The sequence below is a fragment of the Tyto alba genome, unplaced genomic scaffold, assembly GCF_018691265.1.
Source record: "Tyto alba isolate M040663 unplaced genomic scaffold, T.alba_DEE_v4.0 Super-Scaffold_16, whole genome shotgun sequence".
NCBI lineage: Eukaryota > Metazoa > Chordata > Aves > Strigiformes > Tytonidae > Tyto > Tyto alba.
This window is the reverse complement of record NW_024881278.1, coordinates 11,872,634-11,899,422: the sequence shown is the minus strand read 5'-3', so window position 1 is coordinate 11,899,422 and position 26,789 is coordinate 11,872,634. Positions and strand designations below refer to the sequence as shown.

General features: G+C 42.8%; 1 protein-coding gene and 1 long non-coding RNA gene across 2 annotated transcripts; both read left to right on the top strand.

The window, feature by feature from the left end:
- The first annotated feature begins 39 nt into the window (after window positions 1-39).
- On the top strand, window positions 40-26,789 carry STON1 (stonin 1). The gene is made up of 4 exons (XM_042789700.1): window positions 40-77; window positions 11,418-13,410; window positions 22,521-22,723; window positions 23,097-26,789. The coding sequence occupies exons 2-4, from the start codon at window positions 11,466-11,468 to the stop codon at window positions 23,169-23,171; spliced, it is 2,223 nt and encodes a 740-aa protein (XP_042645634.1). The 5' UTR covers window positions 40-77; window positions 11,418-11,465; the 3' UTR covers window positions 23,172-26,789.
- On the top strand, window positions 14,724-19,481 carry LOC116960795. The gene is made up of 2 exons (XR_004406576.2): window positions 14,724-18,140; window positions 18,303-19,481. It is a non-coding gene; the product is annotated as an uncharacterized LOC116960795 (long non-coding RNA).

Genomic DNA, 26,789 nt, shown 5'->3' with positions numbered 1-26,789 from the left:
GCCCCCCCGGCCGGTGCCCGCTGCTGCCTCTCCCGGCGGCGGCGGCCCCGCGGCGGCGCCGAGACCGCGGCTGGCGGGTAAGGACGGGCCGGGGGGGGGGGCGGCCGGGCCGGGGGGGGGGGCGGCCGGGGGGGGGGGGGCGGCCGGGCCGGGGGGGTGCAGCCCGGGGGGGGGGCGGCAAGGCCCGGGGGGGCTCTCGGCGGCACCGGAGCGGTGGAGCCGGTGCCCGCGGCGCCGAGGCGGCTCCGGCGGGCGGGGAATTTTCCCGGTAGTTGCGGCGCAGCCCAGAAGTCCCGGCTTGAAACGGGCCGGTGGATGGGGCTGCTTTGTTTTGGTTAAAGAACAGGATTAAAAAAAAGTTGGCTCTTTTTTTTTTTTTTTTATTATTTTCCTTTTTTTTACTTTCCTTTTCCTCTTTACTTTTTCCTGTTCCTTTTTTATTTTATTTTTTTTCCTTTTGTCTTTGCATTTTTTATTTTTCCTTTTTTCCTTTTTATTTATTTCCTTTTTTCTCCCCTTTCCCTTTTTGTTTTCCTTTTTTTTTTTTTTAAATTTATTTTCCTTCTTTCATTTTCCTCCTTTTCCTTTTTGTTTTCTTCTCTTTCCCTTTTTTTATTTTCCTTTTTCTCTCTCTTCCCCCCTCTCCCCACCCCCCGCCCCCCTCCTTATTTTTCTTTTCCTTTTTCTTTTAAAGTCAAAGTGGTGAAAAGGGGATGGCTTTGCATGGGGTACCCGGATCTTTGTACCTCTGAGGAAATCACTGGGATCTGGGTGACGGGCATCCTACCAGGATCAAGTTCCCATGACTTTTGCCTTGTTAGGGAGGAGACTGCGGCGATCAAGAAGATTTTTGATTTAATACTTGAAGTGAAATGAATTCCTGGAGCCTTTCTCATATTTTCTAGCGGTTCAGCTGATGATGTTAAACTATGCATGCAGGCTCACAGTGTTTGAAATCATCGCTGCAGAAATCTCTTCCATACATGCAGCGGGGCACAGGGCTTTGGGAAAACAGCTGGAGCAGATGCAGAAGGATGTGCTGCACGGGGCTGAAATGATTAGAATGCTCCTACCATACATACCCCAGTGCAAACGCTGGAGATGGTATTTCAAGCATAATGTAAATGAGAAATAATATAGAAAGTTTTCACTTTCTGGCTTTAAATGAGTACTCACTGAAGGGAGACTTTTCAGTAAGGTTTTTTAAAAAGATGTAGGTGTTCTGATATTTGTGGCAAGTAAGAGCACTTCTGAAATGTCCTAGGAAAAATGCTGACTAAGGTATTTTATGGGAGCCCAGTGAAAGTTAAGTTACAGAGGTCTACACTTACTTTCCCCACTGTTTTTTTTCTGAGGTGGCGCGCACTAGAAACCCACACTGAGTTCTCTCCAAACAGGACTTAGCTTTTTGGGGGAGAGTGGTAATGACTGTCTGGGGAGGAGGGAGGAGGGAACAGACGTTTTGGAGTCTGGGGGCTGAGACTGCTACGTCTGTAACAGAAGAAGAAAAAGGTGGCTGAAAACAAAACCTTGAGTTGCCTGGTTTAGTGCACTGAAAGCACACCTACAGCAAGAAAATACTATGAAAAAAGATTAGCTGCTTTCTTGACTATATGTATGGGTAGCCACATGGAGAGGAGAGTTTAGCACTGCACTCTGTAACTAGTTGTAGCTGAGCACAGAAGTAGTTTGTACAACAAAGAGTAGTTGTACAACAGAGAGAGTGGCTGGAGTTGTAAATCACACCACCGTAAATTCTGCCCAAAGGCATGTATGAGGTCCTCGTTTCACACTCAGATTTGATTATTCTCCTTCTCCCCAACTGCTGCTGCACAGATAAAGAATGTTATTTTCTATTACTTTAAAAATTATTGGGTTTTGTAAGGTCAGTGGCCTAGCCTTTTGATATTACTGCCCAAATCCAGATCTCTAAACAGCAAAGTAATGTAAACTTTTAAGTTTTTCTGTGTGTGAATGTTAACTCCAACATGAAATGCACCCAATTACATGAATAGACATGCACTATTGTGGACAGTGTTTTACTTAATGTTTTGGTAAACATGATTCATCTAGTTCACCACTCCTTTTCTTCTGTTGTTGATGGGTATAAATATGAGCTGAAGTCTTTTGCTTCAGAAAGCCAGGCTACCCACATGTCTATCTTAAAAAGGTTTTGGAGAAGAACCCAAATGAGGCTTTTTTGGGTGACTGCATTATGAATTATACTTTCTAACATGACTGTCATCAGTAGCTATTAAAAATACCTTTGTCCAAATAAGAGAGGAAGAATTTAATTGTGACCCTCCTTCTCATCAGTGCTAGTATTCTTATAAGGCTTTAAGGCAGGGAGAAAGGGAGTATCCTGCAGTTTAGGAGAGATTTGGTCTGTTAGAAAATGTTACTAATAGCTGCCAGGCAGTACTTTTCAGAAGAGCTCTGTAAATCTTATGTCACGTGTTAGTCTCTGGGAAGGTACTAGTACTTGTTTGTTGGCCACCAAAGCATGAGATAGTTTTAAACATGGATTAAAAAAAAAAAACAACAAACAGAAGAATGTATTATGATGTTCAGTGAATATACTAAATACAGTGTTTATATGAGCTTCCCTACTTTTTATTATTCACTGCTGAGATTAGTGACAAGAGCATTTAAAGTGTACTTTTGCACTGTGTATTCTTTGTGGCATTTCATCCATCACTTCCCTTGGTCCTCTGCTAGTGTTTGCAGTGCCTGGTTTTAAATTTGTTTCTGACCATGACCAGTTTAATGTTTTGATGTGATCCATGTGCCAAAGAGTTCAGGCCTTCTGGCCTTCTTTTTTTTTTTTTTTTTTTTTTTTTTTTTCATCTAGAAGGCTGCTTAATCCTAAAAAAAAAAAAAAAATGCTGTTGATTTTATAGAAGTGGGACAGCCACTTGTAACTGCATTTCTGCTGCTTGGTAGCATATTATAAATCTCTGCCTCTGCTCAGGGGGAAGGGAGAGGAGGGGTTTGGGGTGTTAAACTACTTGCCAGAACCCTCTGCTGAGCTGCTGTGACCAGACTACTTTTGTGGGATGTTTGTGCATTCCTAATAATAACATGTTTCCTAAACACAGTTAAAAATTGCTTCAGTAGATGCAGTAACATTCCATTAACTTAGTGACCTGCAGAAGTACTGTAAATAAAAACAGATTTATTTTCCTGTCTCTTCTAGGCCAGAGCACTATGCTGAAGGTTTGTTGACTTTTTTTTTTTTTTTTTAAAGTAAGAAAAGTCTAACAATTTTCTGTACAGTAAAATGTCAGCTAGTATCAATAAACAGTTTACATGAGACTCTTCTGCAACTGTCCATTGGCTCTCCGAAATCTGCCTACCAAGTGTAAGTTATGCAGTCACTATGGTGATGCTGAAGAGGGGTGCGATTCAGAGAGGATAAAGCAGGACTGGCTGAGTAAACTGAATGGGAGCAGGAACAGAAGCACCTTTCAGGGGTGCACCCGTACTGCTCCCCACAGCTCGACAGCCCAGCAACCTCACCCTCTTCTCCCCCATCCATCTTCTAATTGGGGGGTTTCTGTTATAGGAAGAAGGAAGGCCCAGTGGAGAGTTGTGTTGTATACACAAGAGAAACATGCGTATGCACAGTGAAGTATATTAGAAATTATTTCCATATCTTGTCTAATCAGATAATAGGAAGTGCAACAGTACAGAGAAGTCAATCAAAAGTCAAAGTCCAGCTACAAACCATTTAAGGATCACAGGCCTGCAATGAGCACTAACTATTCTAACACCAAAAAAAATAAAATGTTTTCCTAATCCGCAGCTACATGTAACTATTTTGTTTCAAGAAGGTGCAGTCCCATCTTGCAGACAAGCCAGGTGCAGATGGCACTGTGATGCCCGGGAAGGAAGAGAATAAAAACACTGAGTAGTTAATACTGATTTGATCATGCTTTTTATTATTTCTTCTAGGAAAAGAGAATTTTCTTCTGTTAAAGATCTTGAGTATAACATTTTGTGGTTTAATTCAAGTTAGTAGAAATGATCCTACTGCCTTTGATAGCAGCTTGTGTCCTCTTGAGGTTTTTCCTGACCATCCTGTTTGCCAGCAAACGGGGCATGAGCATGGGCACACCCCGTCCTGCCTTCTCAGTTACCGATCTGGGGTCCGAAGACGCAGAGGAACACATGCTGCCAGATCTACCTGGCACAGTCTGTCACCTTCCGGGATAGGAATCTGCCCCGTGAACAGGAAAGTGATGGAAATCTGGGATGGGACTCTTTTCTGAGTCTCTTCTGGAAGAACTGACTGAGAATGCTTAGACTTGTGTCACGTACTGGTGTTTCCCATTCTTGTGGTTAGACCTGATGGTAGACCAGAGACAAACGCCTTTTTGGTCACTTTTGTTACATTTAAAAAGAGTAACAGGTTATAAAGTGTACCTGTTTCTGGCTCTTTCTTATGTATCAGAACTATCCAGAGTTGGTAGTGTGGTGCAAGATGGGATTGCATCTTCTTGAAACAAAATAGTTACATGTAGCTGCGAATGGGGAAAACTTTTCCTCTTTTTTTTTTTTTTTTTTTTTTAATGTTAGAAAGTGCTTGTTGCAAGCACTGTGATCCTTGAACGTTTTGTAGCTGGAGATTGGCTTTTGGTTGGCTTCTCCGTGCTGTTGCATTCATTGTTTCAAGTGTTTTGTAATGTGCCTGCATGCTGGCCAAGTCACAGCAATCAGTATAGGAGTTGCTGCAAAGGACTTCATAGTTCCCTTCAGGTGAGAGAGCTGGACTTTAGGGTAAGAGCACTACTATTGGTTTTTTTGCAGCTCAGTGCTTGGCTGCATGCACTGGTAGCGAAACTCGAGTGACTTCCAAGAGTGGCTTCAGGTCTCTGTTCCGGTATCTTTCCCAATGACCCTTAAATTAGATTTCTATTTTATTTTATTTACTTTATCTATTTTTAGTTTATTCTAGTTAGTTTATTTTGTCCCATTCTGAAAGTTATGTTTGGGGTAATAAACTCTGCAAAGAAGCCTTGAGAGGAATGGTGTTGCAGATCCCAGGTGACTGTTGCAGTGGTCTGTGAAAATCTCCCAGTTCCTGTAGAAAGCATCTTTGGCACGTCCCCATAAATCCCAACGGCCAGTTCCAGTAAAACATGGTCTCTAGTCTTTCCTGCCTTGATTTCTCTTCCCAACTAAGAAAATACTGAAGGAGCAAGCTGGTCTGACTCACCAGTGGTGGTGTGACTGCTGGGGGGGGCGAGGGAGGGTGTGGGAATCGGGGCTTACAGTGTATGGGGAGATCAGTTGAAGCCAATCGTGTTACACACAAGACCGGTCATGCACACATTTTGTTTTCTTTTTGAGGCAGCTTTGAAATGACTTCACATCTGAGTGTTAGGGAAGGTCTCCTAGAGTTGATCTAGACATGAAAACAAGTTTATTTACAGTGCATAGCAGCTGAGGTTTGGGTGGTTATTTCACGGCAAAGATGGGAATTGTTTTGAATAGCTACGCTATATTTTCATATAAACTGGAAGGTCCTCACTGTCTAACCTCCTTCCTTCTGTTGTGAACAAGAAGAGGAGCTGCTTCTTGGGGAAGACCACTTCAACCACAGCTGCGCAGGCTAGAATAGTTAGCAGGGATGTGAATCTGTCAGCACTGCTGCTTTTCTTTCATTTTTCATTTGAGAGCTTCCCGCAGGTTTTCCCTCCCATGTGAATCTCCTATCTGCTTACGGCCTTTAAAGCATGAGAAGTGACTCTGAGAGGCAGAGAAGCCAACATTTCTTCAGGCCTCCTTCATCTGGTGCCTCTGTGCAGCTTCCCTCCTGCGCACTGGATGCTCTCCCGGCGTGCAGAGAGCGTCGGCGCCGCAGCCGTCGGTCCTTGGCCTCACGGCGGGGAGCCCCTCACGTCCCAAACCGTGTAACACCATCCTCACTAGAGGCTCTTTCAGCCTCTGCCATATCCTTTTCCCCAGCGAGGAAAGTAAGCGTTGTCTCCACTCGGGAACATACTGTGATGTGTTGCGTTGATGCCCTTAAAAATGTTATTTTTTTCATGCTTGCGCATGCAAGTACCCACCACCTTATTTGTAAACTCCCCTTTGACTCCAGGCAGAAACAATAGCGAGAGGCGTTGGCATGAGTTACGCCTGCCTTTGCTCTGGGGATGTGTGTGCTTGTCAAAAGCTGAAAGCTTTAATTCCTCCAGCTCTCGGGGCCAAGAGTAAGGAATTCCAAATTAAACAGATTAGCTGCAAACTCCGAACTTCTCCCAGCTGTGCCTATGCCCCAGAGAGCAAGCAATGTAAATATAAGTTCACATTGCACTTTGAATTCAGTGTATGTTTTTGACTATTACACCATTTCCTTTTTTTCTAAAAGTAATGGAATGAGTCATGCAGTGGGAGACTTAATCCATGTATATATATCTCAAATACAAGCAAAATCCAAGAAATTCCTATTTCCCGCCCGTTGTGCCTTTTGCTTATGTTTATTTCAGAGGTATAGGCTGGAGAAAGTTTTTTTTGGTTTTCTGTCTAGGAGAGATAGAGCAGAGTTAAATAAAAGTGCAGCCATACATAGTCTCAAAATAAAATTTGAGGCAAATCAACATAAATCAAGCAGTATTTTACGTAGAAGGTATGCAAGTTTTTTTGCATAGTTAAGTAATAAACAAAACAGTGATACAAAGAATATGGCTGTAAAATACAGAGATAAATCTGCCATATTTTACTTGGATACCACAAGGGCTTACAAATGTTTAGCGTATTTTATATCCCATATGTGCTTTATTGCTTAAACTGCAGAGAATTTGTACTTTCCTGTGAGACTATTACACTTCATGGCAAAATGCTTGAAGAATTGTCTACATATTTGTACAAGAAATGGTAACAGTTCACATGGTATCATATGGCACAGCTTCGCTACAGCATACACAATATACAGAGTTTTGCATTAAATTTCTATATAGCTTATGTGCAATGGATGACGTTGTTCCTGGAAATATAATTGATGTGTTGTAGTGTATGGGGTCCACAGTCATTCCAGAAGGGTGGAAATATAACAGCCGGGCATTTTCCACAAAAAGATCAGCTCATGTGAAGAGCTCAGTTTATTTTGAAGGGATTATTTAACTGACTTGTCACACTATGTGCAGGTAAATCTGCTTTTTTTTTGAGATTGAAACAATTTGTGAGGTTGATACTTGCCCAGCAAGACCCCACCGTGCTAGTGGCACACATAAGATACGTGCTCAGGTGTTACAAAGATAATTTATTTAGAGAATGTATAGTTTAACAGCTTTGAACCCGCGATGGCCTCTGGAGCTGGAGAGGCAATAAGGAATGTATTTATAAAAATGACGCTTTTCTGCATGTTTTGAAATGCGAGTGGGAAAGGCACGACGGGCTCAGTCGTGCGCTGTGCTGGTTGGGATGCTGCTGCTTCCCCGCCGGGGAGCAGGCGATGCGCGGCCGCGGCCGCAGCGCGGGGGGCGCACTGCTGCGTGACAGGTCAGGATCCCCAGCTGGCTGAGGACCGAGCCGTATCTGCATTAAACATACCAGAGTCAATACCTTGAATTGCACCTTGGAGTGAGTAGGAAGTTATTATTACCGTTTCAGTGTAGGAAGAGGTAACAGTATCCCCCAGGAAGGCACAGAAGTTGAGCAGTATTTTTGCTGCAGATTTGATCTGGGATTTTTGAAGCAACAAAGGACCCAGTAATAGCTACAGCCTATAAAATCTCTCAATAATAGGATAGGATTTCTCCTCCTTACATCCTTGAGATATTAAAATGAAGAAATTATGCTGCAATCACTGTTCATTAAATGCTGGGGGACTGAGTTAATCTGATAAATGGGAAGATTGTTTTCGGGCAGAAGAGGATGAATTGAGATGAGTCGCAGCTTTTGGGTTCACTGAAATTGATGCATTTAGGATCAACTGTTATTTCAGCCAGATTTTTTGTTTGCAGTTTCAATATTCTAAAAATGGTATTTCCTGTTGCATATCTGAATGAGATACCACACGTGCTTGCAATTTAAATGTTATGGGCCGCATAACATATGCGGTAATGGAGATCAATGGCATCTTGTATTGTTTCCCTTTTACTCAAAATGTTTGGGTTACGTTTACTTGGGTCCCGTGGGACCCTTTTCGAGGCAAAACACATCTATCCTGAAGCCTGAGTTTACTGCAATTTCAAGGAAGAACTTCCCAATTCGTAAGAAGGAATTCGGAGCACTTTTTAGAACAAAAAAGAACTTGAAAGGATCACTTCATTGTGTTGTAGAGATGTAAAAGCATCAGAGAACAAGCTACATAAAGTAGAATAAGACTTTTTTTTTTTTTAATACTAGATGAATAGTGCTGCCCATAACACACAAAAGGGTGCCTTTCCTTTTATTAACATGACATTCTACAAACAGCTTTTAAAGATCAGTTTGGATTTTTTTCCTCCATTCCTAGCACTCAGTTTAGGGATCAGTGAGAAATAGTAGGGGAACCGCTATCTATTTCAACACTTACTCCTAGCATGTGTGTTTTGTTAACAGCAGTATCTTTTTTTTTTTAAAAAAAAAAAAAACCACACTTATCTGGAACAGTAATAAAAGGTGAAAGCTACAGCCTCTGACAGGTATGCTGAGAATATTGTAACTGCAGAGGAGAGCTCCATCTGCAAAAGTGAATTTCTTCATAGACATTTATTGACTGAAATTAAATATTTGGCAGGTGAATTTCAAACATCTCTTTGTTTTGTAACAGGAAAAAAACCTGCCGAATAATCTCTAACATCACATTTTAAAAAGTGAATAGTAACAGACGTTGGGGGAAAAAAAAAAAATACTGACATCTGGAAATAATAAAGGACGCTGAAAAACTTCATTTCTAACAAGAAAGGGACACAGGCTGCAAAACGTGTTCTTTGCTGTGAACAACATGCGTATTTACTTACCTTCCCATTTTGTGCTTTCTCTGTCACTGGCACATCCCAGCGCTCTGTGCTTTGCCCCTGCTTTGCCCCCCCCGTTTCCGCCGAGCGTCGTGCCGTACCCCCGCATCGCCCCCGCAGCCCCTCCGGAGAGAAAGGCTTTCTCTCCCCTCGCCCAGCGTGGGTTTTTCTCTCGCTGGCGGTCGCTTATCTCTTGTAAATGCCAGAGGAGTTTTTAATGGCAGCCTTTGAGGCTGTTTCCTAATGCTCCCTATTCACCCGTGCGCCCCACGGTCCTGGCTGTTACAGCAAAAAGCCGTGCGCCAAGTTAGCATCACATAAGCAGTTGTTAACAAATGAGGCTTGTTAAGACGAAGCAAGGCCTGAAAACTTTGAAACTTTCTGATCTAGAAATAATCAATATACACTGCTGAAGGAGCAGCGCTGGCAACCAGAGGGAAAGAAGCACAAGGGTGCGGAATGGGAGGAAAAAATGATGACCAAGTCAGAGACCAAATAGCGGTGATTTTTCTTTCCGTTGATACACTTTATTTTGATGAAGTGACTGTGTGGGTGAAGGACACACTGGTAGTTGTGTGTCTGAGCTACAAGGGTCATTTGTAACTTGTTTGCTCCTTTTCTTTCTCTCTCTCCCTGTAAGTGGTGAGGAGAGTGCTTATAAAATAACAAGCATAGTGCAAATATTTTTACTGAACAAAAAGGTCGAGAGTTCAAAAAATAACGAAGGACCAGAGTCCTTCTCCATTGCAAGCTCTTGTCTGCTCGGCCGCAGAGTGAGCGGGCTGTGCCATGGTTTATGGTACTTTCTTAGCAGCTATAAACCAGCCAAGAAATAATGGGGAAATGGTAAAAACAATGATTTTTAGCATAAGATTTCACTTGGCTGAACTTTGGCATCTTTAGAAACAAACTGTTCTCTAAATACCGGCAATAAAGAATGGCTTTTGTGGTTACGTGATTACATGCTGTAGTGTCATGCAATTAATAAATGGTCTAACTATGTCTGTCTGTGCACAAAGGGCAGTAGCTTTAAGTCATTGTTATCTAACCTTAATTAACGGAGTAATGTATGTGCTGGTGGTTTTGTGTATATGAACTCTGTTTTCCTTGTGCTTTCAGGCAAATGTGAATGTGTTCTGACAAAACCAGAATAACTTTTTATTAAGCGAACGATGTTTATATGTGCCCCGTGGTGCTTCATTGTGCTCGATTCCTTCCCAGTTGTTAGCAATTTATTGCTTGCTTCTTCATCAGTCAGGAGCAGTGGGGAGGAAGAACTTTGGGGAAGACATACCCTGCATAAGGATACAGTGAGCATTTACATTTCAGTGCATGATTTAAAACCATAAAGGCAAGATTAATTATTTACTGGTTGCAGTTCTGCTCTGAGGACATTGAGCTGAGCCCTTTACCAAAGACACTTTATTTGATGAAGCGTAGTTTATTAGTTGGTTTAAAGACCTATACTTTTTCCAGGCCACCAGCCAATTCGCATGTTGTCACTTGGCCTTGGCTTGTGTTTCACCAGTGTTTTATCTCCGGTGGATGCTTGTAGTCTACCCTTCAACAGGGGAGTATTACTCATCCTTAGGGCTAACTTTCTTGCTTGTAAGTCTAATGCTTTTCCATCACACCCCCCTAACATGTCCAGTCTCTAAGAGCGCAAATCAGGGTTGAAGGCACTGACATGAAGTGATTCCTGCCCAGGTCTGGAAGGTGTCTGAGACCAGTCTGTGCATGCTGCTCCTGGCAGGAGGCACCTCAGGTAGCAGCACGGAGTGGGTGATGACTCACAGGCCAGTTCTGGTGGCCACAGAACGCTCCCCGCTGCCTCTCACCTGGGGATGTTCATGCAACTGCCCCGTTGCCTGTGTCCATCGCAGGAGGAGAACATCTGCCTTGGAGAGACCTCAGGAACTGGCTGCTCACTGACTGTGTTACTTTGGTGAGCTGGTTTTGCCCTGATGGCTGTAGTATGTGTACCTTTGCCATCAGCTCTGGGTTGCTACAGCTTTTCAGCAACAACAAAAAACAGCTGCACCATTCTCAGTAAAATGCTTGGTAATGGTGGGGGGAGGAAGGGAAACCTTACCTGGGGCAGATGCCTGGTATGGAACGTCTCTGTCCATATTCCAAGCTATATGTAAGCTGTATAGTAGGAAGTGTTATGCAAGCAGTCCTGTACCACTGTGGGCCTTTCTGCTCTCTCTGGTCTAGAGGCTGCCCTGAACAGCCCGTAAAGCTTAGGTCTCCTTCAGTCCCCAACCAGGGACAGCCGCAGGGAGTTCACGGGCAGTTTATCTGTTTCTACACAGCTATCTTGGATTACGTATGTAAAAGACAAAGTACACGGGATTTGTGAACTGCATGCAAATTTTGAGCTTTGTGTGGTTTGAATTTTGTAAGTGTTGGGTTCGTTTTGTCTTTCAAGATGATTTATTTCTGCTCATGTCTGTTGTTTCTTCATAGATGGTTTGTGGGTGATACACTGCAAGTGTCCCAAGTTTCTCCTACAAGATGTGTTCCACAAATCCAGCAAATTGGGTCACCTTCGATGATGAGCCACTCTTCCAGTCACCTCAGAAACCGGTTGATAATCAGAGTAGTTGTAAAGCAAATGGCCTTAAACTCAATCTGTCTGGTGTGCATGAGACTTCAAGTAGGTCATCTTCTACAGGCAGCACTCCACTCTCATCTCCTGTAGTTGACTTCTACCTAAGTCCTGGACCCCCCAGCAACTCTCCACTTACTACACCTACCAGAGACTACCCAGGAAGCCCATGGATCCCAAAGCCTGGGATGCACATCCTTTACCCCATCCCTGAATGGCCATCAAACATTAACCTTTTTCCCTCCCCCAGCATTTGCTCATCCCTAACCTCAGAGAAACCGAGCAGCCTTCCTTTGAACACCTCGCCTAGCGACCATGCAGTTAAGACTTCAGCCTCCAAATCAACAGATGAAGGAAGCCCTAATCTGCCAGGAAGCTGCGAGGAGATAGGGGAGTTGTCATCGGCACCAGGGTGCTTCCCATACTTCCAGAGCGACTGTGCTTTTTCCAGTCCTTTTTGGAAGGAAGGATGCTCACTCAGCACGTCACCAGCTAATGTTAGCACACACAGGAAGGACAAAGCACTTGACAGGAGCGTCTGCCAACCTAAAGACAAAGAAACTTGCCACAATCAGAAAAGCCTTAACCAGGGCTCCTTCAGCTACATCTGCGAGAGGCTTGAACACCTGCAAGCTGATAGCTGCGACGCCGCGGGAAGCTCGCCTGTCTCCAGCCCTCATCCGTGGCACGAGCTCTCCCCCGCCGTCCCACGCAGCCTCTTCAGGAGCCGGAAAGCAGACGGGTGGCCATTCATGCTGAGGATTCCAGAGAAGAAGAACATGATGTCGTCTCGGCAGTGGGGCCCCATTTACCTTAGCGTCCTAGCCGGAGGCGTACTGCAGATGTATTATGAAAAGGGCCTGGAGAAACCTTTCAAGGAGTTCCAGCTGCAGCCACACTGTAAGCTGTCTGAACCCAAATTAGAGAGCTATAATGTCTCGGGAAAAATACACACCGTGAAGATCGAGTGTGTGTCTTACACAGAGAAAAGGAGGTATCATCCCAAAGTAGAAGTGATTCATGAGCCAGAGGTGGAGCAGATGTTAAAGCTAGGCACCACAGATTATAATGACTTCACTGATTTCCTCGTAACAGTTGAGGAAGAGCTTATGAAACTTCCTACCATTTCCAGACAAAAGAGGAGTTATGAAGAGCAAGAAATTTCCCTGGAAATAGTCGATAACTTCTGGGGGAAAGTCACTAAGGCAGAAGGAAAACTCGTAGAAAGTGCCGTCATCACGCACATTTACTGCTTGTGTTTTGTGAACGGAAGTGCCGACTGCTTTCTAACCCTGAACGACCTGGAGCTCCAGAAGAGGGACGAGCGTTACTTCGAGAAGGAGGAGGAGAAGAAATGGATTGATATTCTCGACCACCGTTTCCATAACTGTGTCAAAGCGCAGGAATTTGAGCAATCGCGAATTATTAAGTTTATGCCCCCCGATGCCTATAGGCTGGAACTGATGCGTTTCAGGACACAGTATAATGGGTCAGATCTTCCCTTTTCTGTGAAGGCTACGGTAGTGGTTCAGGGGGCATACGTTGAACTTCAGGCTTTTATAAACATGTCTTCAACTGCTCCGATCCCAACGCGTTTACCCTCTGTGAAATCCTGTGAAAATGTTATGATACGCTTTCCCATTCCCACCCAGTGGGTCAAAGCACTTTGGACCATGAACCTCCAAAGGCAGAAGTCCCTAAAAGCAAAAATGAATAGGAGAGCGTGCCTTGGCGCTTTGCATGAGGTTGAATCTGATCCCATAATACAAGTCTCGGTTGGAACAGCAAAATACGAGAGTGCCTATAGGGCTGTTGTGTGGAAGATAGACAGGCTTCCAGACAAAAACTCAAGTAAATAATTCTCTCTATAAAATGAATGGCTCGGGTGCATGTCTTCACTGTTTTTATGCTTGTTTACCTCCGTCAGCTGCTGTAGTTTGGGTTTTTATCTGTGTGGTGGTATTGGTAGAAGCTGGAGTAATCACTTAGGAAAAAGATAATATAGCCTTTTTATTTAAAAAAAAAATACATTTTTCTGATTTATTTGATGAAGGCAGATGTATTATTGTCAGTAATTATAAGTGTGCAATATCATGGAAGTAGATCTCATAGGGATCTCATAATTCTGAGTAAACCTCAAATCTGTAGTAAGAAAGAGGGAGGGGTTTATGCTTCACATAAACCAGCTGGGCAATGGTGGGATGGGAAGCAAACACCAGTAGGTAAAATTATTTGCCCACCCAATATCACACTGTTAAGAGAGAAGGAGGTATTGCAACTGTTGGGTCTTGGCTTTCTAGCATCATTTATGAAATGGTGGGTATGATGCGTAACTTGAAGTTACTGTGGTCAAACTTGTTGCAGGAAGCTGACTGTGCTTTTGCAAAGGCTAATACGTATTCCCTAATTTATAGGTTTGTGCACTGAGGTTGTACATTTACGGCAACGACTGCAGTGACAAAAAAATACCTCCCACTTTATTCCTGTTTCTCTCTGGTGGTGGTACCTCACTAAAAACTTGCAGCAATAAAACCAGCTAAGCTTATAGTCGTGCACGTGGGAGTTGTTAATTTCCCACTAAGTAAACCAGTTAATTCACCTTAATTTAATGAAGCAAATATGACTTTTTGGAGAAGGAAAATGCAAATATATGGTTTTAAAATTCCAATTTTTAGTCACATTACCAGATTAATAGCCCTATATAGTACTCTTCTAAAGGCATAAAAATTATTGAGGAATAGAGTATTCTGCTTCAAGTTCTGTAGAGTGAAGGCATTTGATCCTTTTCTTGGATATGCTTGATGTGTATTTGAGGCTCTGGGAATCTGTGTAAAACAAGGGCATATATTAAATCACTTTGCCTAAAATATCTGTAAAATCTGTACTTTTAAGAAGAGGGTGAGTAGTATTAACAATGGATTGGCTTAGTCTTGTAGTATCCTAACTGTCTGGACTAATTACCTCTTTAAAATGTCCAGAAAGGATTTAACTTCTTAAGTCTTGGTTTCAGGTATGCTAGTACTAAGTTGACATATCGCTCCGAGGTTCTGACAGCTAGATGTGTGTGCCAGTGAGAGTTAACATTTAAGACTATTAAAAAAAAAAAAAAGACAAAAAAGCTCTTGAGAATATTTTTTTCCCCCTCAGTTTTAACTAATTATAAATTATATTTAATCTGACTTATTGTTTAGGTAATTATGACTTTATTTTATTTTATTTTTTTACAGTAAGATATTTGAATTTTGATTGCTATTTCAGGGACAGAAATAACAGATTGGCAGAAGAACTGGGGCAGGAGCAAGTGAAAAGGAAATATTATCCTGAGCCTATATATGAACTAGATTGCTTTAGGTATTAAAGCAGCATTTGAAAGCACCATACATCAACATGATAATGTTGTGGTTGTGAGAGTATGAATTATTGCCTGGCTACTGGCAGATGAGACAGTGTTTTTGCTAATGATGCTGCATGGAAATATTGGTCCCCTTTGTGTGCAGACTGGGTCTTGCTTAGGCGATGAGGTCTCTCGCACCTCGAGCAGTTGTGCTTTTCGATTCCTATTGCTCCGTACCGCAGGAGGAACAGCACAAATGCCGCTGTGCCCAGGCTCAGAAATGACGGCGTGTTAACGCCGTCTCTGTTTTTCCCCTTCTTTTGCCTCAGGAGAAGCTGTGCTCGGCTCGGACCTGTGGCTCATGCCGCACGGTTCCCCCCGAACTGGCCGGGCGCTCCCGCCCAGGGGCTGCGTGTCGGCCGGGTGTCTCGCGCGCTGCTCGGAGGGGATGCCGGCGGCTGCCGAGCCGCGGGAGAGCAGAGGAGATGCGGCACCGGCAGATGGGCCAACCCGAGGCAGGGAACCAGGCCAGAAGGAATGGTCGGAGGAGAGAAATGACAGAGGGGGAAGATAAGGGGAGGCAGTAAGCTTGGGGAGACTGGAGGGTGGTGGGTGAAGAGATGCAGGAGAACTGGGAGGCAGAAGAAGATTCCTCAGGTCTTCAAAATCTGTAGAGATGGGTATTTTGCACCCCAGGCTTCAAGGATTTGCACTGTGCTGCTGTGACCCGTGTGTTTTCCCAAGGCTTAAGGCACTGGCTGTTTGGGTAGCTTTTAATATTCTTTGCTATTTAATGTAGGTTTGCTTCTGCAAAACCAAGTCAGCAATTTAGGCAATTTTAAAGGAGATTATGTCTTCCAGAGTCTTTAATTCCCTGCAGTTCATTCACCTTAAGATTTGATGTGCACAATTAACTTCAGATTTACACTATTTGAAAGTAAGAACTGTTTTTTGTCTCATTCTACAGCTTTATATTATTTTCCACCAGTAGCTTAAACTTTTGACATTTGAATAATTTCTCTGGCTGAGATCTGCAAATTCATTTGTATGCTTGAAATGTTCATGTGTTTGAAGAAATATTTTGGTAGTGATACTGCCTGGTCAAATTTAGACCTCTCCATCAAGTTCTCTGTACACATTTAAGAGTTTAAAAATAGAGTTGTCCCAAGGCATGCCAAAAACCTGGAGGCAGTCAAACTAATAGAAATATGTAAACTTTCATAATATGTTTACTGCAGGGAGAAAAATATGCCGAAGCTTTTGCTTTCAAAAAGCCTTTGTCCAAGGCTTCTTAAAAAAAAAAAAAAAAAAAAAAAAAAAAAAAGGGAAAAAGAAAGATTGTCTACAGTTATATTGTAACTCCATTTATAGACATTGAAACACGTTAGTATCCACTGGATTCTACTACAGTGCTTCCTTGGAAGAGTGCTGGCCAAGCAAAGTTGATATGACCTGTGAGATACCCCAGATTTTTAAAAGCTGACTATGCTTGCTCAGATACATAAATGGAGAGTTTGGAGCCAGGGTGTTAACATTATTAAAAAAAAAAAAAAAAAAAAAAAAAAGTTGTAAAACCATATACTTCGAAGGGTTGATCCGATGAAATTTCTACAATTTGAGTCTATGTTGGTGAAATCAGGGCATTGTATAAGGAAACGTAGAACGTGTGATGATTTCAGCACAGTGCTGGGGCCAGTCTTTGCACCGGAGAGGCTGTATGCACCTGTGTCACCCAGGGAGCTGGGGAGAGACTAGACTTTGGAACACTGTGTTTTAATCTCTTGTGGTGCTCCCTGCTAGGACACTTCCATCCTTGGCCCATTGTGTAAAGCAACAATTCTGCAGCTGATTATTTCTCCTTTTCTGTTGCATCATGGAGGCACACTGCTGAAGCAGTGATTAAGCAACCCAGAGCAATGGAGCCGGGGGACCCTGTGGTTGCTGGCAGCCCTGCTACTGCCTTTTAGCATCTGAGTGTGGACTCCAGTGTGGGAAGGGATGTGGTTCCTAGGATCCTTCATCTGCCCTTTTTCTTATTTTCTAAGCTGACTAGGTGGGAACTCCAAGCTATGCTTTTGTCAGGTGGGCTCCATCCCTGCCCAGCTACCTCCTGGCACCAGCACCATTGCAAACTGCTCCTTGGTGGTGGTACCTTCCCACTCCCCTATTTCCTATGCATTTCTCCCAGAAGGTTGGATAAATGCACCCATTTAGACATAGCTGCAGGAGCTGTTAACTTCTAACAGTCCTAATGTAAATCTGTTCTCGGTAATTGTTGGCATTTTCATGTTCAAAATAAGACTTTTATAACTGGATCTATTTTGGCAAAAATAGAATGACTACTTGACTAAAGTAACCAGCATATTTTTTGGCCTAAATTGCCCAACTTCACGAGCTTTTCTCAGATCGAGATTGTTTGAATGCTATTCATACAGGTGGATAAGGGCTAAATAGTGTGAGTAGATGCAGCAAAGTTGTATTATTAGTTGTTTGTGAAGTGCTATACGAATGCTGAATGACAATTTGAATCTACTTTCATAGTTTCAGTCATCTTTTTGTTTGTTTTGGCTTTCTTCTTATTCTTCAGAGGAAGAGAGCAAGAATTTGGAACATTTTTAGGAAATGAGAGCCAGATTTTCAGATGTAAAACAGGAAAGACTTAGGTCTCTCAATTCACAAAAGTCTTAGCAAGTTGCCTAGACACCTAAACTGCAGGATTTCTGTCTCCTAAGTTAGCTAGCAAAAGCTCAGTTATCTCCCCAAATTACCTGGTTGCCTTTCAGGAGTGATTTGATTTCATCAGTCCAGGTGGTCATGTCTCCACGACGCCTGATGGGCCACATTTTGGATAGCTGGGCTTGCATTTGAATATGTTATCTCAGCTTGGTGTACAGACTTTCACTGTGACTGCTCCAACCCGCTTGTCTTTCCCCACCACTACTTTTTCTGTTTCTGGCCAACATCTTGCTTTTTCAGCATTACAGTTGCTTTTGCAAAATGATATTGTACATACAGTGCCTCTCTTTCTTCTTCTAACTCCAGTGTAATACAAGGCATGGGAAGCAATAGTTTCACCGAGCAGAGATAACAAGGACTGGACAGTTTTAGGTGAAAACTAAAGCAATGCTCACAGTCTTCCAAAGTGTTGGTCAATCACTTCGTTGTCTGACAGCTGATGGGAAGAAGTTGATCCACGCTCCTAGCACAGCCCAACAGTGGGCAGAAGAACTTCTTGTCAAGTGAAATGGTGAGTACCTCCTTCTGATATTGATGTTCGTTCAGGAGATGGATGGGCTGGGGGGAATCCTGTGTTTTGGGAGTAGGCAAAAAGGTCCAGTGGAGGCTGCTCCAGAGGACCGAGGAAAGCAGGCTTACCCAGATCCCAAAACTATCGTCTCTGCCTTTGCAGGTTACCACCTAGGGGAAAGGAAGGACCCTGGAACTCATCAGATCCCAACACTGAGACCACCTCATGGCTCTGGGTTAGCTGTACTATAAGACCAGAGATTTTTTTTTAAGGGCTATATGGTACTGAATCACAACTGTACCACATCTAACAGAGGAGCCCTTAGCAGCAGACCAGGAGGAACAGCCCATTTATGCCTCGGCTCAAGTGGACATCTATCATCCAACATTTACCATCTGATACCTGCCCAGGAAAATTCCAAGCAATGGTTATCTCTGGATTCCCTTTCTCAGAAGACAAAATAATTTTCCAGAGAATTTCCTTTGCTACTTGTTTCTTCACAGGCTTCCCTCCCACAACAGGATGATGCTGAATTTGATCTCCAAAAGCCTTTAGATCTACACTGTTTTCTTCCTACTGCAAATGGACTCCAAACAAGATGCCTTTGCTCTTTGACAAACCATTTCTCCTCAGATACTTCATCAACCATAGCTCCAGAGGCAGAGAGTGCCACTTTCCTGGCCAAGGCATGACGTGCCATCTTAGTGCTGCAACCCCTGCTATTTTCTCCTGAACACATCTCTTGTGGCTGATGTTGTGCAATCTGCATATCCCAACCCAGCAAACGGCATGAAGACCAGGTCAAGTAAACATGTTGCCAGACTGCATCCTGGCACCACCACAGGAGTGTGGAGCAGGTTCTGGGAACCAAGAGTAGAACAGCTTAGGTGAGTTGTGGGGCCACAGGTGGGATGACATCTCACAGCTTGGCTCTGGAACGGGGTGCTTCTTATGGCCTCCTTCACAGCTGGTGCTGCTGTCACCACAGCTGTTGCTGGGATGATGGCAAATTCAAGGATGGCGAGGCCCACCTCAACAGCGGCTCATTCCACCATGTCCAGGCAGTCTGGAAGAGAGGGACTGTGGACCAAGAGAGTGTTAGTGCAGGAGAAACAGGCTTGGACACAGCAAGAGATGACCAGCAGCAGATGGTGGACAAGGCCCACAGCACAGAAGTATACTGATCTGCCTGTCACTGTGTACGAGTGATGAAGAACCATCTCCTTACACTTCTTTAGCGCTCCAACTTCATTCTCAAGGGGTTGGCAGGTGGATGTAACACTTGTTTCTGACTTTGTTCCCTCCTCTATTTCAGTAATAAAGTCCCTAATGTTACAGTTTTACCTGTCTCTGTGTATTGTCTTATTGTCCTGACACTTTAGCCACACGCTGTGTGCCCCTGGCGTCGCACTCCTTTGCCTAAGACCTTTATGGACTTGCAAACTGGGTATCTTTGTGCTTCAGTGCCTCGAAGAACCCTGTCCTGTAGCGTGCTCAGAGGTGTGAGGACTGTCTCGCACATGCCGGGAGCAATGATTTAGCACAAAATGCAGTCAGTACCTCCTACTCCACCCCCCTACCAGCCTTGCTGTATAGCTGCGTGGGTGACTGAACCCGATTCATGTGCAAGTGAACAAAGTGGTAGGCTATTACATAAAAAGGAGGAGACAGTGCTGCTGCTTTTGGTCATGGGTCATGGTTTGGGTGGTGGCTCTCCATTTTTTAAGTGTGTAGGGGTTGTAAAGTATTGTGCCTTGACTGGTGCAGCAGGTGGGTTGCAAAGTCTGCAAGGCGTGGAGACAGTTTTCCATCCGATCTCTCCAGCCTGTCCTGCTTGGTTTGGTTTCCCTCCCTCTATGCTGGCTTTGGCTGATGGCCATTGCTGGGCACCTACTTCTACCCACTCACCTTAAAGGTGCTACTGTACCGGACAGATTTAGGGGAGCTTCATTCCCAAAACTCAGGACCTACACATTTTTTGATGTAGTGATCCCTACCAGTCCCTTTTACGGATCTGCCCTTGTATTTATGAGTGCAAGCTTTATTACCTCTTCCTGCAATTTCTGTAACCAGTTCCTCATACGCATGTATTAGAGCCGTGCTTTGGCAGAAAGCAGCAGCTAGCCCCACGTGGGGAGCGGTTGCTGGCTCTCCATTGTGTTACACGTTTCTTTAAGGACGCCTGGGAGACTTCATGGCCAGTCTTTGATACTCTTCCATGGTTCAGGATTCTAGCTGGTGTGTATACAGCATTATTTTCTGAAATCCTCTGAACATTACAAGTAGTTATGTAAAGAAGCAGCATTTAGGGAAAGGATCGAATGCGATGTACTGCTGGAAGCAAGCCTGACGGTGAAGGACTGCACTTGTCCAGTGACATGCCCCTTGTCCAAAGTGGTGGCTGCAAATGCTGCTGGGTTTCTGTGTGCATGCTGTTGGGGTCAGCTGAACAGAGGGAGGAGCACTTGCAGTCAGCAAACAGCTTTTTAAGCTATTGATTATTGTTGCTGTTATTAAACATGGGAAAAAGAAGGGGGAAGAAAAAGAGTTGGAGACCTCCCCGTCTGAAGTCTAGGGGCTGATAATCCAAAGAATAGTTTCTATTCCTTTTTCTTCTTCCCTCACCTTTGCTTCCAGGCAGTCGTTTTAACAGTGATGTTGAGTGTAACAGCAAGGAAGAGGGAGGGAATTATTCATTATACTAATTATATAATTAGTTAAAAGGAAAACAAAATGTTAAATGTTTTAGTGAGTATGATTAAGGCAAGCATGAATTTCATACTCTTTAGGTCTCGATTTTTGGGGACTCATTGACTTTATGTCAGACTTGGAATGAAATCTGGAGGACAGTTTATTGAATTAGACTTTATTCTGGTAAAGCTGGAGACGTGTGTGAGAGAACCCTGCCAATCAAACTGCTCAAATATAAATTATCTCCTAAAATCAGAACTGGCTTGGGCAGGCAGGTTGCAGGGAAAACCTGCAGCACAGACCAGAGGATGCACCCACCCCAAGGCTGCCAGGAACAATGGAGATGTACCTTTTTTAATTTATTTTTGCTTTACAAAATACCCATGAGCCTGTGGATGTGGAGTGTTATAGTGTTTTTTTCCCATGGGACGGATAAAGCTCAGTGTATGTTAACTCCATCTTCAGTATTTCCTTCATTCTGATAGGAAATTGATTCCTGCCACTGGAGAAAAACAGTGCATAAAGAATGGGACATTTTTGCCTGAACTTTGAGATGCCATTCAGTGTAATGGATGAAAACCAAATATACGCTGCCAGGCCTGCCTTTGACAAAATACAGCCAATCCTTTCTCTGTTCCTTTTTCTGCCTGCAGCCAAATGGTAGTTTGTTGTCTGTGCTGATGCTTAAAATTCTGGAGAGGAGGAGAAATGCAGAATTACTACTTTTTGCCCTGAAGAATTGGGAGAGGCAGCTTCAATATAAAGGATTCTTTTCATTATATTACATTATACTGCTTTCATGCACATAGTGAGCCTGCTGACCTCAGTTTCTTTGGAAAGTGGGCTTTTCATCCTGGTGTTCCTGCATGCTATGAGGAGGAAAAATGCTTTCCTTTACCATTGCCACATATAAGAAATGCTAAAGCAAGTGGTCCGTAGGATCTAAGGCTGAAGTAAAGTAAATTAGCATATTCTGCACTACATGGGCAGTCCTTCATGACTCTGCTTTATAACATGACAGTTACTTTAGTAATACTTTTGTTCTTTTCCCATAACAAACCAAGCTAGAAAGGGAGTCCAGGTAGCCCTTATCCTGGCAGCTGGGGTATATCTTACTTATCACTCTGAGCTGCACCTTTATCTTCCTGCCATAGATATAATGTAATAAATTAAGTTACACAGGATAGCTGTAGTATTTGAAATAAACACTCCAGTAAAATTCCTACAGCAGTGAGCTCTAGAAAGGGTAATTGTTGGACACAGGGCAGCATCTCTGCTTTGGCTAAGATGAGGCCTTCCAGTTTTTATTTCTCTTTGAGAATAAGAACTGTGCTTTTAAGGGAAAATTGAGATTCTTCCCTAATAATCTGAATTTAGCAACCAATCCCTAAGTTTGTAATACTCTTCTCTCAATCAGAAGCTGGAAGGATCTGGTAAATCTTGTGTAAATTGTTTGGTGAAACTGCAATGATTGTGAAAGGTGTGCTGAAGCAGACAAAAAGTAAGTAAGGGGACACCTTATGCCCAAGTAGCAAAAGATTATACATAGAATGATCTTGTGTCATAACAACAGCTCTGCATTAATAAAAGACAGGGCTGTGCTCTCTTGCTAGCAGATTAACCTAGTACCGTAAACAAAGAAAAGGTAATTAACTGATTGTGTGGTTTGTTTTTTTTTTCTTTTCCAAGGTTCAGATCATCCACACAGCCTGTCTTACAAACTGGAACTTGGATCTGACCAGGAAATACCATCTGACTGGTATCCATTTGCTACTGTCCAGTTTGTCATTCATGATACCTGTGCCTCAGGAACAGAAGTCAAGTCACTGGGCATAGAGAGCGACCTGCAGCCCCAGAAACATGTGGTTCAGAAAGCTTTTTACAATTTCCAGGTATTTTCAGGGCTACATTTTCAATGTTTTCCTCCTTTTCTTCCTCCCCATTCCCTGATACAGTATTTGCAAAGTGAATGTGCTTTGTACTCTAAGCATATCTTGCATATCCTTGTAATAATGACTTTGAGCAAAATAGTCATTAAAAAATAATTCATTGTCTGATCAAAATTATGCTGAAAAATAGAACTGCAAATGCAGCACTGTTTCATCAGTTGAGCTATTTTTGGGAGTAGTGTGTTTGAAATCTGTTGGGTCTGGAAATGTTTTGATTCTGTGTCAGAGCTTTTATTTGTGCCATTGCTGCAGTTCACACTTTCAGTGCCCAATTATTTGCTAATTCTACCTGTCTTTTTTTTGTTTCTAACTACAGGTTGAAATTGAAAAGAAGTGGATTAGGCTCGATGGAGAAGATCCAGATAAGGCTGGCAACTGCCTAATGCAGTAAAAGAGGACAGGAGGCACCATCATAGGATATTAGTAGAAATCAATTTACATAGGAAATTCTATTGTTAGAAGTGCAGTGACCTAGTTTAGGATAAACATGGTCATTGTATTTCTCTTTTTTTTTAGAGCTTTTGGGTTTGATTCTGCAAATCAGTGCTTGTTTCACTGGGCTGCGTTCAAATAAACTTCCTGTCATGGGAATACTGGTATGAGTAAGGTCTCCTTATAAAGAGTTGCAGGATGTGAGCACTTAATTGACTGATCGTGATATATTTTTTTCCTGTTGTGTATGTGTGACTTGGGAATGATCTCATACTCCATACTGAAACTTAACGGCACTACTCAAAGAGTTCATGTCACTTGGACATATAATATTCAGCAAGAAAAACTGCCGGAGTGCTTGTGTGCAGACCAGCATCTGTGTAAGGTCCAGCAGGACCAATTACATTTTTTAGTGGTGTTTGAAAACTGAAGTCCCCCATCTTTCTGCTCCCCTCAATATATAAGAGCAGAACAAGTCATAATATTATTCTTGACAAGAGCCTCAATTAATGAGTTGGAAACTGGGTGATTTCATTGGTAAAATGGGAAAAGTTCCTCTGCAGTAATATTCTTCATTTTTCCTCCCCAGCACTTTATAGGTTCACTCAAAGTAATCTCTCGGGCAAAAACCCATATGGCAGATGTGTTTGAAATTTCTGTGCTAACATCTTTTTCACTACTGTAGCAAGCGTGACAAGGGGCGGATCCTCAGCAAATTTAAATGAGCCCAGGGCCATTTTGTTTGACGAAGCTTTGAGAATTTACACCAGCAGAGGGTTTTCCCCACAAGCTGAAGAAATGGTTGGTTGCTGCCGTTTGCTCTGGGTCTCCTTTAGGATGCAAGTTCCAGATGTTGGTTTGGAAACTGCAGGAACTGTTCCTTTGAGTAACTTTTAAGACAGTTCTTTCCATGCATGGGAAGGAAGATGTTTTCATGCTACTGGCTCTAAAGGTGTTTTCTGTGTGGAGACAATGCAGGAATGGACTGTTGCAAAAGAAGTGAAGCTGTGACGTTTCAGCAGGCAGCTGGAGCTACTAATCCTGTCTCAATGTGCTAACTGTGTATTCAGCAAACTATTGGCATTTAGGGAAAGGTTTTAATGCTTCCCCTCAGCCATTATCACCTTTGCCATTTTCTGCAGCCTGTAATTCTAGGTCTGAAAAACTCTGAGAAATTAAAAAAATGGTCCTGATACTTCCCTCCCTCCCCCCCTGCAGTTTTCCTAAAATTATCCTTACTTCAGACTGAAATTACTGGAGAACAAAAATATAGTAATGCACTAAGTCTCACTTTATATTTTGTCACAGCTTGTAACTGTTTATATGAACACTGTGTAAAAATACAGATAAATGTTATTCCCCAAAAGTAGAAATATGTGGGATATGCACTGAGAAAATTACCAGTCTGAGGAAACAGAAGGCCATAATATGAACCTAGTTCATCACAATAAACTTTTCCCCCCATTTGGAAGCTGAGAATGAAATGGGTAATAGATTCTATAGTAGGTCCTGAGGGCAGGTTTTTTATGGGTATTGCATTGCCAAAGCCTCAAATAGACTATTACGGTATTTTGGCTTCTCAATATATCCCTTTTTATTAGCAGATTATATTATTATAAATCTAAGCAAGTGTTTGAGTGTAGTAGTGATCCAAATATGTCTCAGCTGTTGCATCCTCCATCATTGTTTTGACTTGAGAAGCCATTAGCACCTTCATATGAAGTTTGGTTTGTTTTATTCATATTTAATTTTGTTTTATATACTTCTCAGCTGAACTAAGGGGCACAGTGTGCACTAGGGTGAAGTGTTTATGCTCAGCATCACAGCAGAGCTCTGCAGTTTGCTGAAGTCCATGGTTATACTAGAGCTACAATATCTATTAACTTCTTTGCTCAGTAAGGTAGAGGAAGAAAAATATGTGTTGCAGATATCTGCACTAACCTTTGTCTGAGGCTGACTTGTTTTGATTGGCATTAATACAGCTAATTCAGTAAATCTGTTAGCAGTGGTTATTGTCAAAAGCCTGTCTTGCCCAGCTGGCCTCTATTTTTCTGCATTTAAGGAGGGACAGGCAGGCTGTTCTGGGACTCTTTCACTTTAGGCAGAATATTTGCAGCAGTCATCTCCTGGGTGTTTGGTACCTTGTGGTGTTATGGGTCTGGCAGAAGCAACGACTGATTTTTCTTCTGTCAGGTGTCTGCCTCATCTCAGGAGGTGTTTAAGAAACCCATTCAGCTCAATATGAGCTATTGTTTTGAATGGCCTAAGTGATGAACAGCCACATTAGAAGTCATCTTTCCTGCTAGTGAGTCTGTACTATATCTGGTATGGTGCAAATGATCTTTTGGCCTTACTGAACCTGTTAACATAAAAAGGTCAAGCTACAGCTTTGTCTCCATTGCAGACTCTTGGATTTCCATCTGAGGCCTGCAAGACTGGCCATTAGCTTTCATCGGAATTGGATCGACATCACAGGGAATTAATTCCACAGAAATATTGCCACACTGAAAGGAAGTTACTCTGTTTAATGCATGGCTTTCAGTTTGAACCTGACAATTAGTGCAGCCTAAGGCTGAGTAATTACTCTGTTCAGTCTCAGACTGATGTTTGTAGGCCTTGATGTCAGAATATTTAAAAATAGGCTGCAGCTCAATGGAAGTTTGGGTTCTCTGACTTTCCCCCCCCCCATCAAATTCTAACTTCCTATTCTATTGCAACATGCCAAAGCAGAAACACCCTGGCTTTCCCCTTTCTTCTGCATTGTTGGATGTCCTTGAGTATAACCTACTGAACAAATCCTCTCAATGCTTAAGACTCATTTGCTAATATTTTCTACGAATGCTACAGCAGGTTATAGTGAGTAAACATATACTGGCTTTAATTCTTTAGAAATCTGGGCTATAAGTAGTATAACTGTAATTTTGGCAGGGGAATGGAGATGAGGAACAGTTGGTCTAAGGTGTTGTGATGCTCAGTGTCCAGCTAGCAGAAGGACTGGAGCTTTAAATAACCCATGAGGTACATTGGCATCGTGTGAGGAACCAGGTTTCACATGTCTCTGATCTCTGCTTCCCATAGCTAGCACCTGCAGTCACTGAAATGCTTCCAACTCTTTGGATCACCTAGGATGCTGACACATCACTAACATTTACTACAGGGCAGTATTTAGATATTATCTGTGTTTCTTTCACAAAGGACCATCAGGGTTGGGGATATTTTATATTTTAACCAGAAATCAATAAGAACAGCTATTTTTGTAGTGTTTGCCTTATTTACGAAGTGACGCGTTTGCTGAAACCAACAAACTTTATCTTTGCATTCATCTTTCTCATACTACTTGTATTGTTTTCAGTAAATGCTACTTGATGCAATTGTGGATTCAAACACCCGTTGAAGTCAACGGAAGTCTTTTAACTGAAAAAATGGGGTCTGCATCAAAGTCTCTCAGAATAAAGGAGAGGCAGGAAAAAAAAAAAGAAAGGAATAGTGGTAATGAGCAGATAAAAAAAGCACTGTAGAAAATTCTTGATGCTAGTAAGCAAGCAACCTGCAATGCTTGCTTATACCAACCAGAAAA

Bases quoted from the DNA above. Each gene is read 5' to 3' on its own strand.
- STON1 (XM_042789700.1), top strand. From the start codon at position 11,466: ATGTGTTCCACAAATCCAGCAAATTGGGTCACCTTCGATGATGAGCCA. The intron at 13,411-22,520 runs GTAAATAATTCT...TTCTTTTCCAAG, and splicing joins GCTTCCAGACAAAAACTCAA to GTTCAGATCATCCACACAGC. The intron at 22,724-23,096 runs GTATTTTCAGGG...TTCTAACTACAG, and splicing joins AAGCTTTTTACAATTTCCAG to GTTGAAATTGAAAAGAAGTG.